Source organism: Bufo bufo, chromosome 4 (assembly GCF_905171765.1).
Source record: "Bufo bufo chromosome 4, aBufBuf1.1, whole genome shotgun sequence".
Lineage (NCBI taxonomy): Eukaryota > Metazoa > Chordata > Amphibia > Anura > Bufonidae > Bufo > Bufo bufo.
In genome coordinates, this window is record NC_053392.1 from 626,572,325 (window position 1) to 626,589,490 (window position 17,166).

Here is a 17,166-nt window from a genome sequence, read left to right on the forward strand (position 1 = left end):
ATTTCCTGTTTGCTGTATTATTGCCAGGTAGCTTGCACCTGCGTTTTAACTTAGGAGGTGCTGTTCTATTGCTTGGTTTATATATAATATAGAGGACTGGGCATCCTCTGTGGAACTTTGCACTCCTCGCCCATCCCCCACCCCTTGGTGCTTTTAATCAGAGAAACAATGGAGCTGGACCCTCCATGTTAGAGTAGGTCCCCACCTGATGAGAAGCTACCTTGCCGTCTGGTAGGTGGGCCCGACATATTTTTGATCAATAATATGCGCTAAGAACTTCTCCACTGCCTTTGCAGTGACTATATACTACTATACTTTGTGGCGTCATGTATTTGACCCTGTTCACATATTCACCTGTTTACTCAATCTTAGTGCATATAGTGGTGTGCTGCTACTATTTCCTGTTTGCTATATATATATATATATATGTATATTCGGATAGACCATATTATTCTTAGGATCTAGATTGATTTGAGATAATTTTAGCTGCAGTACAAATTATGTTGATCAATCTTGGGAGATAAATACCGTATTTTTCGCCCTATAAGACGCACCGGCCCATAAGACGCACCTAGGTTTTTGAGGAGGAAAATAATAAAAAAATATATATTTTAACCAAAAGGTGTGCTTTTGGTGGGTTTGAACTAATGGCGGTCTGTGCATGACACTATTATGGGGGATCTGTGGATGATGCACTGTTATGGAGTGGGGGATTTGTGGATGGCACTGTTATGTGGGGGATCTGTGGATGGCACTGTTATGGGGGGAGCTGTGGATGGCATTATGATAGTGGGGGGGGATCTGTGGATGGCATTATGATGGTGGGGGGGATCTGTGGATGGCATTATGATGGGGGGGATCTGTGGATGGGACTGTTATGGGGGGGATCTGTGGATGACACATATAGCAGTGTCATCCACAGATTCACTACCCCATAACAGTGCCATCCACAGATCCCCCCCACCATCATAATGCCATCCATAGATCCCCCCCACCATCATAATGCCATCCACAGATCCCCCCCACCATCATAATGCCATCCACAGATCCCCCCCACCATCATAATGCCATCCACAGATCCCCCCCACCATCATAATGCCATCCACAGATCCCCCCACCATCATAATGCCATCCACAGATCCCCCGATCATCATAATGCCATCCACAGATCCCCCCACCATCAGAATGCCATCCACAGATCCCCCCACCATCATAATGCCATCCACAGATCCCCCCACCATCATAATGCCATCCACAGATCCCCCCCACCATCATAATGCCATCCACAGACCACCCCCCCATCATTATCCCATCCATAGATCCCTAAGGAGGGGCTGTAGCAGGCGGGGAGAGCGGCGGGGCAGTGCAGGCACTGTACTCTGGCACCGCCGCTCAGTATGTACTGTATTATACCTAGTGTTAATCATAATATCTAAACTGCGCTCCCCCTGCTCCCCATCTGCACCGTACTTACCGATACATGTCACACTCGTCTCCTGTAGTAAGCGCTAGCAGGCAGGGCGGGCTGCAGCCGGCCGTAACTCACTGAGGTCACGTGCCTGCTCCACCTGCTTCATTCATAAAGTAGGCGGAGCAGGCACGTGACCTCAGTGAGTTACGGCCGCCTGCAGCCCGCCCTGCCTGCTAGCGCTTACTACAGGAGGGTGACATGTACCGGTAAGTACGGTACAGATGGGGAGCAGGGGGAGCGCAATTTAGATATTATGATTAACACTACGTATAATACAGTACATACTGAGCGGCGGGCCAGAGTACAGTGCCTGCACTGCCTGCACTACCCGCCGCTCTCCCGGCCTACTACGGACCCTCCTCACTAATACACCGCAGTCTGCGATGTAAATTGCCAGCATTCGCCCCATAAGACACAGGTGCACTTTTCCCCCACTTTTGGGGGGGGGGAAGTACGTCTTATCGGGCGAAAAATACGGTATACACCGTAAATTTAATATATACATTTGTATAATCTCCAGAAAACTGATTTCAGTTTTAGTTAATGGTCTGTCTAATATATATATATATATATGTTAATTTAGATTGATGGAAGTTTATCTTTAATTTGAATAATATCCGTTGGCTGGAAGAAGTCACGTGTCAATTCTGAGCCTTTTGTTTCCTTAGGCCTCATGCACACGACCGTTCCGTTTTTTGCGGTCCGCAAACCGCGGATCGGCAAAAAACGGAAGTCGCCCGTGTGCCTTCCAGAATTTGCAGAACGGAAAGGGCGGCCCACAGACGGTAAGTATACTGCTCCCCCGCTCCCCGCTACACTTTACCATGGCTGCCAGGACTTTAGCATCCCGGCAGCCATGGTTACCACTCTGAAAAAGCTAAATGTCGGGTCCGGCAATGCGCCAAAACGACGTTTAGCTTAAGGCCGGATCCGGATCAATGCCTTTCAATGGGCATTAATTCCGGATCCGGCCTTGCGGCAAGTCTTCAGGATTTTTGGCCGGAGCAAAAAGCGCAGCATGCTGCGGTATTTTCTCCGGCCAAAAAACGTTCCGTTCCGGAACTGAAGACATCCTGATGCATCCTGAACGGATTTCTCTCCATTCAGAATGCATTAGGATAAAACTGATCAGGATTCTTCCGGCATAGAGCCCCGACGACGGAACTCTATGCCGGAAGAAAAGAACGCAGATGTGAAAGAGCCCTTAGTTGATCATTATTCTTTGTATGTCACCAATTTTATATTTTATTATTTTATACTGATTGTTTATAAATAAATATATATATTTTGCATACAATTGTTTCCCTCTTGTCTTTAACTCAGCGCAGATAATGAATTCTTCTACAAAATTTTTGATTTGTGGAAATTAGTTGGCATCTCCTACATTACATATCCTTGCTTGTTTTCATAAACAGAAAACTGTATCAGAGCAGTATAAACATTCTGACAACACCTAATATCATTGTTTCAGCAGATTGTCCTGTGTCAGCATAGATCTGCTGCCCAGAAACCATGAAACAGTATGAGGACAAGTGTTCGTCAGCTACAGCGATCAGGCAATTACTGTGAATGTTTTCTTTGTTCCTGAAAATTGCCTGCTAAATCAGTCCTGGTAAAGGGACCATTAGAGCGGCTTCTATTCTGGCAGCATTAGGGTGGTGGTATCAGGGGAGTAGGAAAAGATACAAGGGACAACAGTGAGTTGGAAGAAACAATTATCATCAGTAATATTAACTACACAACGCTTCAAGCACCCCAAGTTGCTGGGGATGGGCATAACTAATTGTGGCCCCAATTCCGTCTCCACATGAAGAGCCCATGATTTCTTGTTAAGGCCCTGACATAGATGAGTATATTTAAAGGTGTCATCTCACTTCAGCAAATGGCATTTATTAAGTAGAGAAAGTTAATACAAGCCACTTACTAATGTATTGTGATTATCCATGTTGCTTCCTTTGCTGGCTGGATTCATTTTTCTATCACATTATATGCTGCTCATTTCCAGGGGTTATGACCACCTTACAATCCAGAAGTAGTGGTCGGTCGTGTTTGCACACTAATAGTTAAGGCTGCATGCAGCCTGTTATTGTGGGAGGGGCCAGGTCCCCTTACTTAAGCCCCCTCGTACAGCTCACCATCACCGCGCCCGCCGACCAGCACTTCCTGTGACTCACGTCACTTCCGGTAAGCACGCCTCCCCAGGTAAGTAGCGCCGCACGCCTCCTGCCTCCCGCCGGTGTCTCCGGTCCGTCCGACCGACTTCGGGACCGAGGTCGCCCGCAGGCCCGCTCCCCCTCACCGCCTCCGGCCCCGTGAGCTCCCTCCACCGCCGTCGTGTCGCGTCCGTCCTCTCGCGAGAGGTCGGGCGCATGCGCAGCCGGCTACCGGGCCGGCTGCCGCATCAAGTCCTGCACGCTGGCCGTAGGGGTAGTGGACAGAGGGGGAGCCCCGCTCACGGCCGCTCCTGCCTCCCACGCTCCTGTCATGGCCGTTCTTGCTTGCCACACTCCCGTGCCCCAGAGTGCAGGCCTTTCCAGCATCCACGGTGCACACACACTCGGGGGGTCTGTTACATACAGCTGCATGCTCGTGCAGGGGTACATTAGTCAGCCGACCGCCCGTGCCTTCTGCCAGCCCATGGTTGTTATGGTGGCCAGCCTGTATTCGTGCAGGTTGGCTAAGCCACGCCCATTTGGTGTCAACATAGCAGGGCTGGCAGATGCAGCTTCAGGTCATATCCGCCACTCTGGCCGGTCTGTGGTCCTGACACGCATTAATTGCCCATCACGTTGAAGTGGCGCTGTTGGGTAATTAATGGTCCGCCCCCTTCACGTCTCTCCTGGCTCCATCCAGCTCGCCGTGCCTGGCTCCTGGGTTCCACCTCCAGGCCACCCGCTCCGCCAGGTTGGCACGGACCACAGACTCCTCCACGCCCACCCAGGGGGGACCCGTGGCCTTTCAGGCCTGCGCACGCCCCTGCCAACCCACGGCCTCCGAGCCGGTCCCACGGGGGCTCCGACCCTTGTGGCTCCCCAATTTTTCACATGCATGTTCCTTTCCCAGGTGCCAGTAGCGTTCGTGGTCCCCGACGAGTTTTTTCGCGACTTCCTGACGTCAGGTTCATGTCCGCAGAAGGTCGCTGCCGGCCAACTCGCGGGTATTCGCAAGCTTGAGGGTGTTCAGGTAGGTAATCCTGGGCTGCTCCCCGCAGTTCCTCCCACCCATATCCCGGGTTGCCTCCACGGAGGCAAGCAGGGATGTTTTCTTCCTCACTCAACCTGAGACGTTCAGGCATCTTCTCTGTCCTTCTTAAACCGGAGGCGTTCTGGTCCTTCTCTGCCCAGGTACCCTGAAGCGTTCAGGTGTCTTCTCTGCACATTCCTGCCTGAGTCAGTCAGGTGTCTTCTCTGTCCAGGTACCCTGAAGCGTTCAGGTGTCTTCTCTGTCCATCTTGGCCTGAGGCGTTCAGGTGTCTTCTCTGTCCAGGGACCCTGAAGCGTTCAGGTGTCTTCTCTGTCCATCTTGGCCTGAGGCGTTCAGGTGTCTTCTCTGTCCAGGGACCCTGAAGCGTTCAGGTGTCTTCTCTGTCCATCTGGCCTGAGGCGTTCAGGTGTCTTCTCTGTCCAGGTACCCTGAAGCGTTCAGGTGTCTTCTCTGCACATTTCTGCCTGAGTCAGTCAGGTGTCTTCACTGTCCAGGTACCCTGAAGCGCTCTGGTGTCTTCTCTGTCCATCCTAGCCTGAGGCGTTCAGGTGGCTTCTCTGTCCCAGCACCCTGAAACGTTCAGGTGTCTCCTCTATCCATCCAGCCTGCGACGTTCAGGTCTCTTCCCTGCCGGGTGCCCTGATGCGTTCGGGTGTCTCCCCCGTCCGCTGTCACTTTGGCGTCAGGGTCGTTCCTGGTCTCGTTAGCGCACGGGGGCAGCCACCTTTAGGGTAGTCAGTCGGTGCGACAGGTGTCTCCCAGTCCCCACGCATCTTGCAGCACCCAGGCAACTTGCTCGCGTCCCCAACCTGAAACGTTCAGGTCACTCCTCACCGCCCGTCCTGGAACTCCACTTTTTCCTGGTTCATGTTTTATCCACGTCTCCCTGTTGCCATTAGCAGCCGACACAGCGGTGTGTCCGCACGCATCAGCATTGGTTTTCAGGTCCTGCGCTGCAATTTTCTCACGTCGCTCCTAACTTTTCCAGTCCTCAGGGCCAGCCGGGTCGTTCCCGTTAATCCGCAGACGGTAAGGCAAGGGTGTTGATTCCACGCTCTCAGGTACGTCCTCAATTATGTTCGCCCTCGTCCTCAGCAGTCAGGGTACTCGTCCCCAGGACCTCTCCAGCTGCCATATTGTTGTCTCTAATTCCAGGTATTGCAAGGTCTCCACTATCTTGAAGCTATGTCGCAGGTCTCTGATGTCGACGACACTTTGTCCCTCCCGGGTACTTCGGTCTCCAGCCAAGGTGGCCCTGTTGCCCTCCGAAGATGGACCGTGCCGAGGCTCATTGCGGAGTTGGCCAAGAGAGGTATCAGGCACCCAGCCTCAGCCAGGAAGGCCGAGCTATACCGGCTATTGATGACCGAGCCCAGCCCTCCTGCAAGAGAAGATCCACCCCCTGCCATCCAGCAGTCCCTGGTGCTGTTACAGGCCTCCTTGGATTCGCTCATCTCGTCCGTTGCCGACATCAGGACCAGGGTGGTGGACTTGGAGTCCAGGACACCAGCGTCATCCCAGGCAGTGGTCCCCGTCACCGATCCCCCGCTATCCCTGCTTCCGGCTCCAGGTACGTCCCCGGCTGCTCCGGTGGTGGCTCCTGCGCATTTGGTGCCGGACCATATCAGGAGGGACATCTTGGCGGGCAAGGACGTGAATCTCGCGTCCATCCTGATTGCGTCCCACGATGCCGCAGACAACAAGACTTTTGACTGCGGGGAGGTCTCGGTGGTCCTTCGGGCCAAGGATGGACATCTCAACCGCAAGCTCTCTGTCGTCGAGTTTGTTTTGGCCTTCGGCCTGTTTAGAGACGTGCTCTGCTCCGCTTTCCCGGCCCGCCGGGAGGAGCTGGACACATATCTACACAGGGTCACGGGACTTGGGCACAAGTACGGCGGCACGGCGTTCTATGATTACCACCGCTCCTTTTCAGCCAAGGCCGCCGCCGCGCTTGCCCAGTTTCAGTTCTCCGTCAACTGGGCCATGCTGGACATGGAGTTGTTCTGCCAGCATTTCGCCGGTCTCCGGGCCCCCGCTTGTTCGACCTGCCAGTCGATTTTCCACTCCACCGAGTGGTGTCCTCAAACGGCCACGGCCCAACCAGACAAGGCTATTCCAGGCCCCTCTGGGGTCCCCCGCAGTCCCTCCACCACCGATAAGTTGGGTAGACCCATTGTCTACCTGGGCAACAGTCAAGTTTGCAATAACTTCAACTTTGGTTCCTGTCTGTTTAGCGGTTGCAGGGCTCTGCACATCTGCTCCATTTGCTTCAGGGCTCACCCCAGGTCCACATGTCCCAAGAAGGCGTACAAGCGCCTATGACTAGCCGACTGCGACATCGACCTCCTGGCTCTCCTGTTACGGGACCATCCGGTGCCAGGGTTCGTGGACTTCCTGGTCACTGGCCTCTGCTCCGGGTTTGACACAGGGTTGGTGGCACTACCCCATTCCAACTGGGAGTGCGACAATCTGCAGTCAGCCAGGTCAGATCCCACCGCTGTACAGGAACTCCTGAATTCGGAGGTGGAGAAAGGGTTCCTCCTGGGCCCTTTCAACCAGGTTCCTTTCTCCCGCTGGCGGATCAGCCCCATAGGCATCGTGTCTAAAAAAGATTCGAATAAAAAACGTTTGATTTACGATCTCTCCGCCCCCCATGATTCCGTCATCCCCAGCATCAATTCGCTCATCCCTTCTGAAGAATTTTCCATGACCTATGCGTCCATAGACGAAGCCATTGCCCTCATCCTTAGCGCCGGGAAAGGCGCCTGGTTGTCTAAAACTGACATAGCGGACGCCTTCAAACTGCTGCCCATCGCCCCTCACCTTTGGCAGTTCTATGGCATCAGGTGGGAGGGCAGGTTCTATTTTGCCAACAGGTTGACCTTCGGCTCAAAAAGCAGCCCGTGGTTATTCGACCAATTGGCGCAGGCCCTGCACTGGATCCTGATCCACCACGGCAGCGCCCCAGCGGTCATACATTACCTGGACGACTTCCTCCTCATAGAACCTCCGCTATGTCGGCCATCCGGGCTGCTCTCCCTCCTGGAGATCTTTGCCGCCCTTGCCATCCCTATTTCGCAGGGAAAGACCGCGGGGCCGGTCACTTCCATCACCTTCCTGGGTATTGTCCTGGACTCAGACAGAATGGAAGCCAGGCTTCCGGAGGCAAAGCTGTCCCAGATACGGGAAGTCGTGGCCAGGGCCATCACCTCTTCCCAGGTGACCAAGGTCGAGCTACAGTCCATCCTGGGTCGGCTGAACTTTGCCTTAAGGGTCATGCCCCAGGGCAGGGCTTTTATTTCCCGGCTGCTCTCGCTCCTTCCCTCAGCCTCCGAACCCAGCAGCATTGTCCACTTGGACAGGGCTGCCATGGCAGATTTGCGCATGTGGGACAGCTTTCTGTTATCTTGGAACGGGGTCAGCCTGTTTGTCCCCTCATGGTCCCAGTCATCTACCAGGGTGTTTGCTGATGCCGCAGCATCCCGGGGTTTCGCGGCCATCTTCGGGTCCCAGTGGCTGGCTGGCCCATGGCCTCCTCAGGTCAGTTCCGACCCTCAGTCCCTCAGCTCATCACCGTTCCTGGAATGTTACCCCATCGTGGCGGCCGCATCCGTCTGGGGTCATCTCTGGGCGAATTCCAGCGTCATGTTTATATCTGACAGTCAGGACCTGGTGGACATCATCTCCAAAGGCCGAGCTAAGTCGGCCAGGGTCATGTCCTTGTTGCGCAAACTGGTCTGGCTAGCCATGACCCATAACTTTCATTTTTCATGTTCCCATATCCCAGGTGCCAGCAACACGGCGGCGATGCCTTATCGAGGTTCAATTTTCACACCTTCTTTCAGGTATGTCCAGAAGCAGACCGGACCGGGGCCCGGATTCCCGGCTTCAGCGACCTGATGTTGGACTGAGGTCTCTGCTGGCAACCGCCGAGGACCTCAGGCACCGATCCCTTTCGGTCAACACGGCTCGCAACTACGGCACAGGTTGGAACCACTTCCAGAAGTTTTCCAGGGACCATCCCCAACTGGATATGTCCTTCATTGCGTACATCATGGCTTTCATGGCCCATTGCCATGTCAACCTCAAGCTGGCACCCAGCACCATCCGTTTGTACCTGGCCGGGGCACAGCATTTCTTAGCCCTTCAGAACCCTGAAGTACGCGCGGCGTTCACATCCCAAGCCGTCAAGGCCACGCTCAGGGGCATTGAGAAAAACAGTAAAGACTCCAACCCGTCCCGTCGGCCGGTCTCCGGTGAGCTGTTTAGGCAGCTGTCTGCATCCCTAGATGGCAATCCCTTTGGCCATTTCACTAGTCTGGTCATCAAAGCCGCCATGTACCTAAGCTTCTACGGCTTCCTTCGTCCAGGAGAATTTTCAGTTGCTTCCCTGAAGACGATCTTCCTGAAAAAGAAGCAGCTATCCTGGAGCCAGGATCATCTGGTATTAAGCCTGCCTTCCACCAAGACGTCCCAAACCGGTCCTCCCATACTGATCCGGTTCTTCAAGTCCGGGAACGCCTGGTGTCCGGTGGTGGTACTCCAACATCTCCTGGGTTCCACACCATCTCCAGATCCAGAGTCTCCGTTGCTGCCATTCCAAGGGAAACCCCTATCCACGTCACAGTTTGTCTCCCACATCAGATCCCTGGTCGCAGGGTTGGGGGTGGACCCCAAAACCATATCAGGACATTCGTTCCGCATCGGAGCGGCTTCAGCGGCTTCCAAGCACGGGACGCCTCCGCACGTCATCCGTCACATGGGTAGGTGGAGATCTGCTTGTTTTTCCCGGTACATCCCGGATCCGCTGACTGAAACCCGGCAGGTATTCCGTTCCTTGGTTTTGTAACCCTGTTCCACATGCATTAAACAGCAGCACTTCTCCTACCTGGTGTCTTTTTGGCCCTCTTTTAGGCAGGCCCACGTTCCGTGGCTCCAGGCACACCCCAGCCACTGTCTAGCCCCCTCCTGTCACCTTACTGACCGTGGCCGCGGCCACAAATAGTTAAGGCTGCATGCAGCCTGTTATTGTGGGAGGGGCCAGGTCCCCTTACTTAAGCCCCCTCGTACAGCTCACCATCACCGCGCCCGCCGACCAGCACTTCACCCACCCGTTCCCCCCCCCCTTTTTCTACTCTCTCTAGGGTTGGCCCTCTTTTAGGCAGGCCCACGTTCCGTGGCTCCAGGCACACCCCAGCCACTGTCTAGCCCCCTCCTGTCACCTTACTGACCGTGGCCGCGGCCACAATAGGAAAAAATGCCGTCCTATGTGCCAAGCCACCAAGAAAGGGAACCGCTTTTTCCTATAGTGTGCAAGCACGGCTACCGCTGGTGAATTGCAGGTCAGTTGTAACCCCTGGAATCGAGCAGTGTATAGTGTTATGGAAAAATGAATTCAGCCAGCAGAGGAGGCAATATGGATAAGAGCAATACATTAGTAAGTGTCTTGTATTAACTTTCTCTACATGATAAATGCCATTTGATGAAGTGAGAGGACCCCTTTAATGCAGGGTTACGATGTAAGAGTGAAGCATAAGTGAGAATACACATATGATATACAAAACAAAGTGCCAGACATGGGTAACACTTAGATTATGTGACTGACATACCATTTTAGTGGACTGAAGCATCTCCATGTAACGCTGAAGAATACATTTAGTGGTATTCGGAATTTCAGAATTCAAGCACGGGATGTTTAACTTTCCAAACCTAAAATTAAAATAAAAAAACAAGGTGGGAACCATAAGGTAGTGTCAGTATGCTAGAATGCAATGATACAGCCTCACATGCACTGACAGATCACCTCTGTGTATGGGGCAGGCAATGTTCAGTGCCAAATAACCTGTGATCAATGTAAAGATGAGTGCTAATATAACAGTCCTGCTCCCATCCAATCTGCATTTTTTGCGGGACGGATGTGGACCCATTCACTTCAACGGGCCGCAAAAGACGCGGATAACACACTGTGTGCTGTCCGCATCCGTATGACCATTCCGTGCCATTGGCAAAAATATAGAGCACACCTTTTTCTTGTCTGCATTACAGACAAGGATAGGACTGTTCTATTATGGCCCGGAAGTTCAGTTTTAATAAAAAAAGGTATTAAAAAAAAATCCATATGTGTTATGAACAAAAATGGCTAAAAAGTGTCTGGTCATTTAGTAGTAAACATGCTGGTCATTAAGGGTTAATATTTCAGTTAGGGAGCATTCAGACGACCGCGCCGTGTTTTGTGATCCGCAAAATACGGATGCTGCCCGTGTGCCTTCCTCAATTTTCAGAACGGAACGGGTGGCCCATTATAAAAATGCCTATTCTTGTCCGCGATTGCGGGGCTGAAGAACAGAACAACCGTGTGCTGTCCGCATCTTTTGCGGCCCCACTGAAATGAATGGATCCGCACCTGTTCCGCAAAATTGCGGAACAGATGCGGACCCATTCATACGGTTGTGTAAATGAGCCCTTATCCTGTGTTATAAGTAAAGACAAACTCCCAGATCTCTATCCACTCGTCATCTGTGGGATGTGCTGAAAACACAAGTGGGATCCGTGGAGGCCGCACCAAACACAGGATCTGCTGCTAATGTGCCTAATACCAAGGGACATCTCCGACGTCTTGTGGAGACAAAGCTTTGATGTTTCAGAGCTGTAAGGTTATGATGTGGTTTTCATTGAGGTTGCGGCATCTTCAGGTTAAACACATTTACTTAACATGTTTCACCTGTAAAAAATGCAACTGCATCAAAAGGCACATTGTGGTAATTCCTTTGCAGCTTTAACCGCACCTCAACCATTTCATGTGAACATACACTAAGGCCACTTTCAGACGAGCGGGAGTATAAGACAGCTCCCGTTCCGGAACTCCAGAGCTCTGCCGGGGTGCGCATAGCATTATATTGATTTATGATGTTATGTAACCTTTAGAGATCTGGAATGCTTTGGATAACACTGACAGCATTATGTCATAGCATCATAAATCAATATAATGCTATGCGACCCCGTCAGTGCTGGAAGTTCAGGACGGGAGCAGTCTTATACTCACGCTGCGAGTCCGCATTATGCAACTCGCTCATCTGAAAGAGGCCTAGTGCTGACAAAGGTGGGACCTACACAATACTAGACAAGTTACTGGTGTAAATAAAGAGCAGGCTGGCGGTGTTACACCTATGGTCACTGTGGATCTGACACTGAGTGTAAATGCGCTCCATATCTTAGAAGGATAACAATCTTAAGAAATATTTTTTATACAAGAAAATGCATCATTGTAGAAATATTGACAAATACAGACTAGTTTAAAGGAAAATTAGTTTGACATTTTTTTTTGCATTTTAATAATGTGTATTATGATAGACTAATACTGCATAATGCTTATTGCAAAGAAAAGCTATTACTAGATGTAAACTGGACAATGCCATTGTAGAAACTGATCTGGAACTTCTACATACAACTCTGCTGATACAGCAGAACAGAAGTCGGTATTATCATATTCTTGTTGAACCAGTATAGGCTTCTAGGCAATACAGGATCCATTCATATCCTCTCTATTAGTTGTGGTACACTCTGCCATATGTTACAGTAATGAGCGTACACAGAGATGCAGGCTTGCTGGGTGACAACACATAGTAAGAAGTATAGAGAGATCCCCAGGAATACACATTTCTTCCGTGCTCGAGGCTTACCTGTGAAGGACCTGAATGGCTTCTTGTGGAGATGTGACTCTTCCAATGCAGTTCCTCATAAAGCCCTGCATCTGCTCCTAATCAATCAGATAATACATTATCATACACTCCACATGAGAAATGTCATGGAAGATTCTACACTTTAATGTGTATTAACATCCTTTAATGTGAATACGACATCTTGTCAAAGCACAAAGTGACAGAACATATCAGAGAGAAATAATAAATATTATACAGTCCTGATCAAAAGTTTAAGACCACTTGAAAAATGGCCAAAAATCCTATGTAGCATGGCTGGATCATAACAAGGTTCCAAGTAAAGCTTCACCATGCAACAAGAAGAAATGGGAGTGAGACAAGACATTTTTTGAGCATTCAATTTAATGAAAACAACGAATAAACTGAAACAGGCTGTTTTTCAGCTGATCCACATTTTAGGACCACATGCCTTTAACCACCTCCGGACCGCCTAACGCAGGATCGTGTTCCGGAGGTGGCAGCCCTGCGCAGAGTCACGCATATATGCGTCCTCTCGCGATGGCCGAGATTTCCTGTGAACGCGCGCATACAGGCGCGCACGCACACAGGAACGGAAGGTAAGAGAGTGGATCTCCAGCCTGCCAGCGGCGATCGTTCGCTGGCAGGCTGGAGATGTGATTTTTTTAACCCTTAACAGGTATATTAGACGCTGTTTTGATAACAGTGTCTAATATACCTGCTACCTGGTCCTCTGGTGGTCCCCTTTGTTTGGATCGACCACCAGAGGACACAGGTAGCTCAGTAATATGTTGCACCAAGCACCACTACACTACACTCCCCCCCGTCACTTATTAACCCCTTATTCACCCTTGATCACCCCTGATCACCCCATATAGACTCCCTGATCACCCCCCTGTCATTGATTACCCCCCTGTCATTGATCACCACCCTGTAAAGCTCCATTCAGACGTCCGCATGATTTTTACGGATCCACTGATAGATGGATCGGATCCGCAAAACGCATACGGACGTCTGAATGGAGCCTTACAGGGGCGTGATCAATGACTGTGGTGATCACCCCATATAGACTCCCTGATCACCCCCCTGTCATTGATTACCCCCCTGTCATTGATCACCCCCCTGTAAAGCTCCATTCAGATGTCCGCATGATTTTTACGGATCCACTGATGGATGGATCGGATCCGCAAAACGCATACGGACGTCTGAATGGAGCCTTACAGGGGCGTGATCAATGACTTTGGTGATCACCCCATATAGACTCCCTGATCACCCCCCTGTCATTGATAACCCCCCCTGTCATTGATCAACCCCCTGTAAAGCTCCATTCAGATGTCTGCATGATTTTTACGGATCCACTGATAGATGGATCGGATCCGCAAAACGCATACGGACGTCTGAATGGAGCCTTACAGGGGCGTGATCAATGACTGTGGTGATCACCCCATATAGACTCCCTGATCACCCCCCTGTCATTGATTACCCCCCTGTCATTGATCACCCCCCTGTAAAGCTCCATTCAGATGTCCGCATGATTTTTACGGATCCACTGATAGATGGATCGGATCCGCAAAACACATACAGGCGTCTCCCTGGAGCCTTCCGGGGGGGGGTGATCACCCCATATAGACTCCCTGATCACCCCCCTGTCATTGATCACCCCCCCTGTCATTGATCACCCCCCCTGTCATTGATCACCCCCCCCTGTCAGGCTGCATTCAGATGTCCGTATGATTTTTACGGATCCACGGATACATGGATCGGATCCGCAAAACACATACGGACATCTGAATGGAGCCTTACAGGGGGGTGATCAATGACAGGGGGGTGATCACCCCATATAGACTCCCTGATCACCCCCCTGTCATTGATCACCCCCCTGTCATTGATCACCCCTCTGTAAGGCTCCATTCAGACATTTTTTTGGCCCAAGTTAGCGGAAATTATTTTTTTTTTTCTTACAAAGTCTCATATTCCACTAACTTGTGTCAAAAAATTAAATCTCACATGAACTCACCATACCCCTCACGGAATCCAAATGCGTAAAATTTTTTATAGACATTTATATTCCAGACTTCTTCTCACGCTTTAGGGCCCCTAGAATGCCAGGGCAGTATAAATACCCCACATGTGACCCCATTTCGGAAAGAAGACACCCCCAGGTATTCCGTGAGGGGCATATTGAGTCCATGAAAGATTGAAATTTTTGTCCCAAGTTAGCGCTAACTTGTGCCAAAAAAAATAAAAACTTCCATGAACTCACTATGCCCATCAGCGAATACCTTGGGGTGTCTTCTTTCCAAAATGGGGTCACTTGTGGGGTAGTTATACTGCCCTGGCATTCTAGGGGCCCAAATGTGTGGTAAGGAGTTTGAAATCAAATTCTGTAAAAAATGACCAGTGAAATCCGAAAGGTGCTCTTTGGAATATGGGCCCCTTTGCCCACCTAGGCTGCAAAAAAGTGTCACACATGTGGTATCTCCGTATTCAGGAGAAGTTGGGGAATGTGTTTTGGGGTGTCATTTTACATATACCCATGCTGGGTGAGATAAATATCTTGGTCAAATGCCAACTTTGTATAAAAAAAATGGGAAAAGTTGTCTTTTGCCAAGATATTTCTGAGACTATGAGACTTTGTAAGAAAAAAAAATAAAAATCATCATTTTCCGCTAACTTGTGACAAAAAATAAAAAGTTCTATGAACTCACTATACCCATCAGCGAATACCTTAGGGTGTCTACTTTCCGAAATGGGGTCATTTGTGGGGTGTTTGTACTGTCTGGGCATTGTAGAACCTCAGGAAACATGACAGGTGCTCAGAAAGTCAGAGCTGCTTCAAAAAGCGGAAATTCACATTTTTGTACCATAGTTTGTAAACGCTATAACTTTTACCCAAACCATTTTTTTTTTTTACCCAAACATTTTTTTTTTTATCAAAGACATGTAGAACAATAAATTTAGAGCAAAATTTATATATGGATCTCGTTTTTTTTGCAAAATTTTACAACTGAAAGTGAAAAATGTCATTTTTTTGCAAAAAAATCGTTAAATTTCGATTAATAACAAAAAAAGTAAAAATGTCAGCAGCAATGAAATACCACCAAATGAAAGCTCTATTAGTGAGAAGAAAAGGAGGTAAAATTCATTTGGGTGGTAAGTTGCATGACCGAGCAATAAACGGTGAAAGTAGTGTAGGTCAGAAGTGTAAAAAGTGGCCTGGTCTTTCAGGGTGTTTAAGCACTGGGGGCTGAGGTGGTTAAAAGGCCAAATCTGTGCAAAGATGTGGATTCATTGTCATTCTCTGTCAGGCAGTCACACGTTGTGATGGCAAAGGCAAAAAAACTCTCCCTTTTTGAACGTGGTCGGGCTGTTGAACTGCATAAGCAGGGTCTCTCACAGCGCGCCATCGCTGCTGAGGTGGGACGCAGTAAGACTGTCATTTGGAATTTCTTAAATGATCCTGAGGGTTATGGAACAAAAAAGTCAAGTGGAAGACCCCAACAAAAATGTCATCAGCACTGAGCCGGAGGATCCAATTGGCTGTCCGTCAAGACACTGGACGATCCTCGACCGAAATTAAGGCCCTTACTGGTGCTGACTGCAGCCCCATAACCATCAGACGGCATCTGAGACTGAAGGGCTTCAAAAACAAAAAACGTCTTCAAAAGACCTCGTCTCCTTGAACGCCACAGAACTGCTCGTTTGGACTTTGCAAGAGAGCACCAAACATGGGACATTCAAAGGTGGAAGAAAGTTTTATTCTCTGATGAGAAAAAATGTAACCTTGATGGTCCTGATGGTTTCCAACGTTACTGGCATGACCAGCAGATCCCACCTGAGATGTTTTCTACGCGCCACAGCGGAGGGGGCGCCATAATGGTCTGGGGGGCTTTTTCCTTCAGTGGAACAATGGAGCTTCAGGAAGTGCAGGGGCATCAAACGGCCGCTGGCTATGTCCAGATGTTGCAGAGAGCATTCCTCATGGCTGAGGGCCCTCGTCTGTGTGGTAACGACTGGGTTTTTCAACAGGACAACGCTACAGTACACAATGCCCGCAGGACAAGGGACTTCTTCCAGGAGAATAACATCACTCTTTTGGCCCATCCTGCATGTTCCCCTGATCTAAATCCAATTGAGAACCTTTGGGGATGGATGGCAAGGGAAGTTTACAAAAATGGACAACAGTTCCAGACAGTAGATGGCCTTCATGCGGCCGTCTTCACCACTTGGAGAAATGTTCCCACTCACCTCATGGAAACGCGTGATAAACAATAACGGCGGAGCTACTCATTACTGAGTTCATGTTTGGAAGTTGGATTTCTGTTTTGGGAGGTTTCGTTTTTTTTTGGAGGTGTGGTCCTAAACCTTTGATCAGCTGAAAAACAGCCTGTTTCAGTTTATTCGTTGTTTTCATTAAATTAAATGCTGAAAAAATGTTTTGTCTCACTCCCATCTCTTCTTGTTGCATGTTGAAGCTCTACTTGGAACCTTGCTACTTGGATCCTATTTTACTTGGATCAGCCATGCTAAATAGGATTTTTTGCCATTTTTCAAGTGGTCTTAAACTTTTGATCAGGACTGTATTTGCTGACAGGGGAAACTAATGTGATACTCCGGGCTTTTAATATTGATGACCTATCCTCGGGATAGGTCATCAATATCAGATTGGCAGGGGTCCGACACCTGGCACCCACGCCGATCAGCTGTATGAGGCGACGCCGCGTGCAGTGAGCATGTGCCATCTACCGTCTCTCTTCCTGTTCACTGTTGCTTTGTCATAGACAGCAGTGGTGAGCAGGAAGAGATTGGAGATGG

General features: G+C 49.9%; 1 protein-coding gene across 1 annotated transcript in view; it reads right to left on the reverse strand.

Annotated features, from left to right (window-relative positions):
• Nucleotides 1-17,166, reverse strand: part of DNAH8 (dynein axonemal heavy chain 8) — a 622,089-nt gene that overhangs the window by 510,391 nt on the left and 94,532 nt on the right. Inside the window, exons 10-11 of the mRNA XM_040430275.1 lie at nt 12,355-12,431; nt 10,285-10,384 (exon numbers count right to left, since the gene is read on the reverse strand). Coding sequence (XP_040286209.1) covers nt 10,285-10,384; nt 12,355-12,431 — 177 coding nt within the window. The remainder of the gene's footprint in view (nt 1-10,284; nt 10,385-12,354; nt 12,432-17,166) is intronic.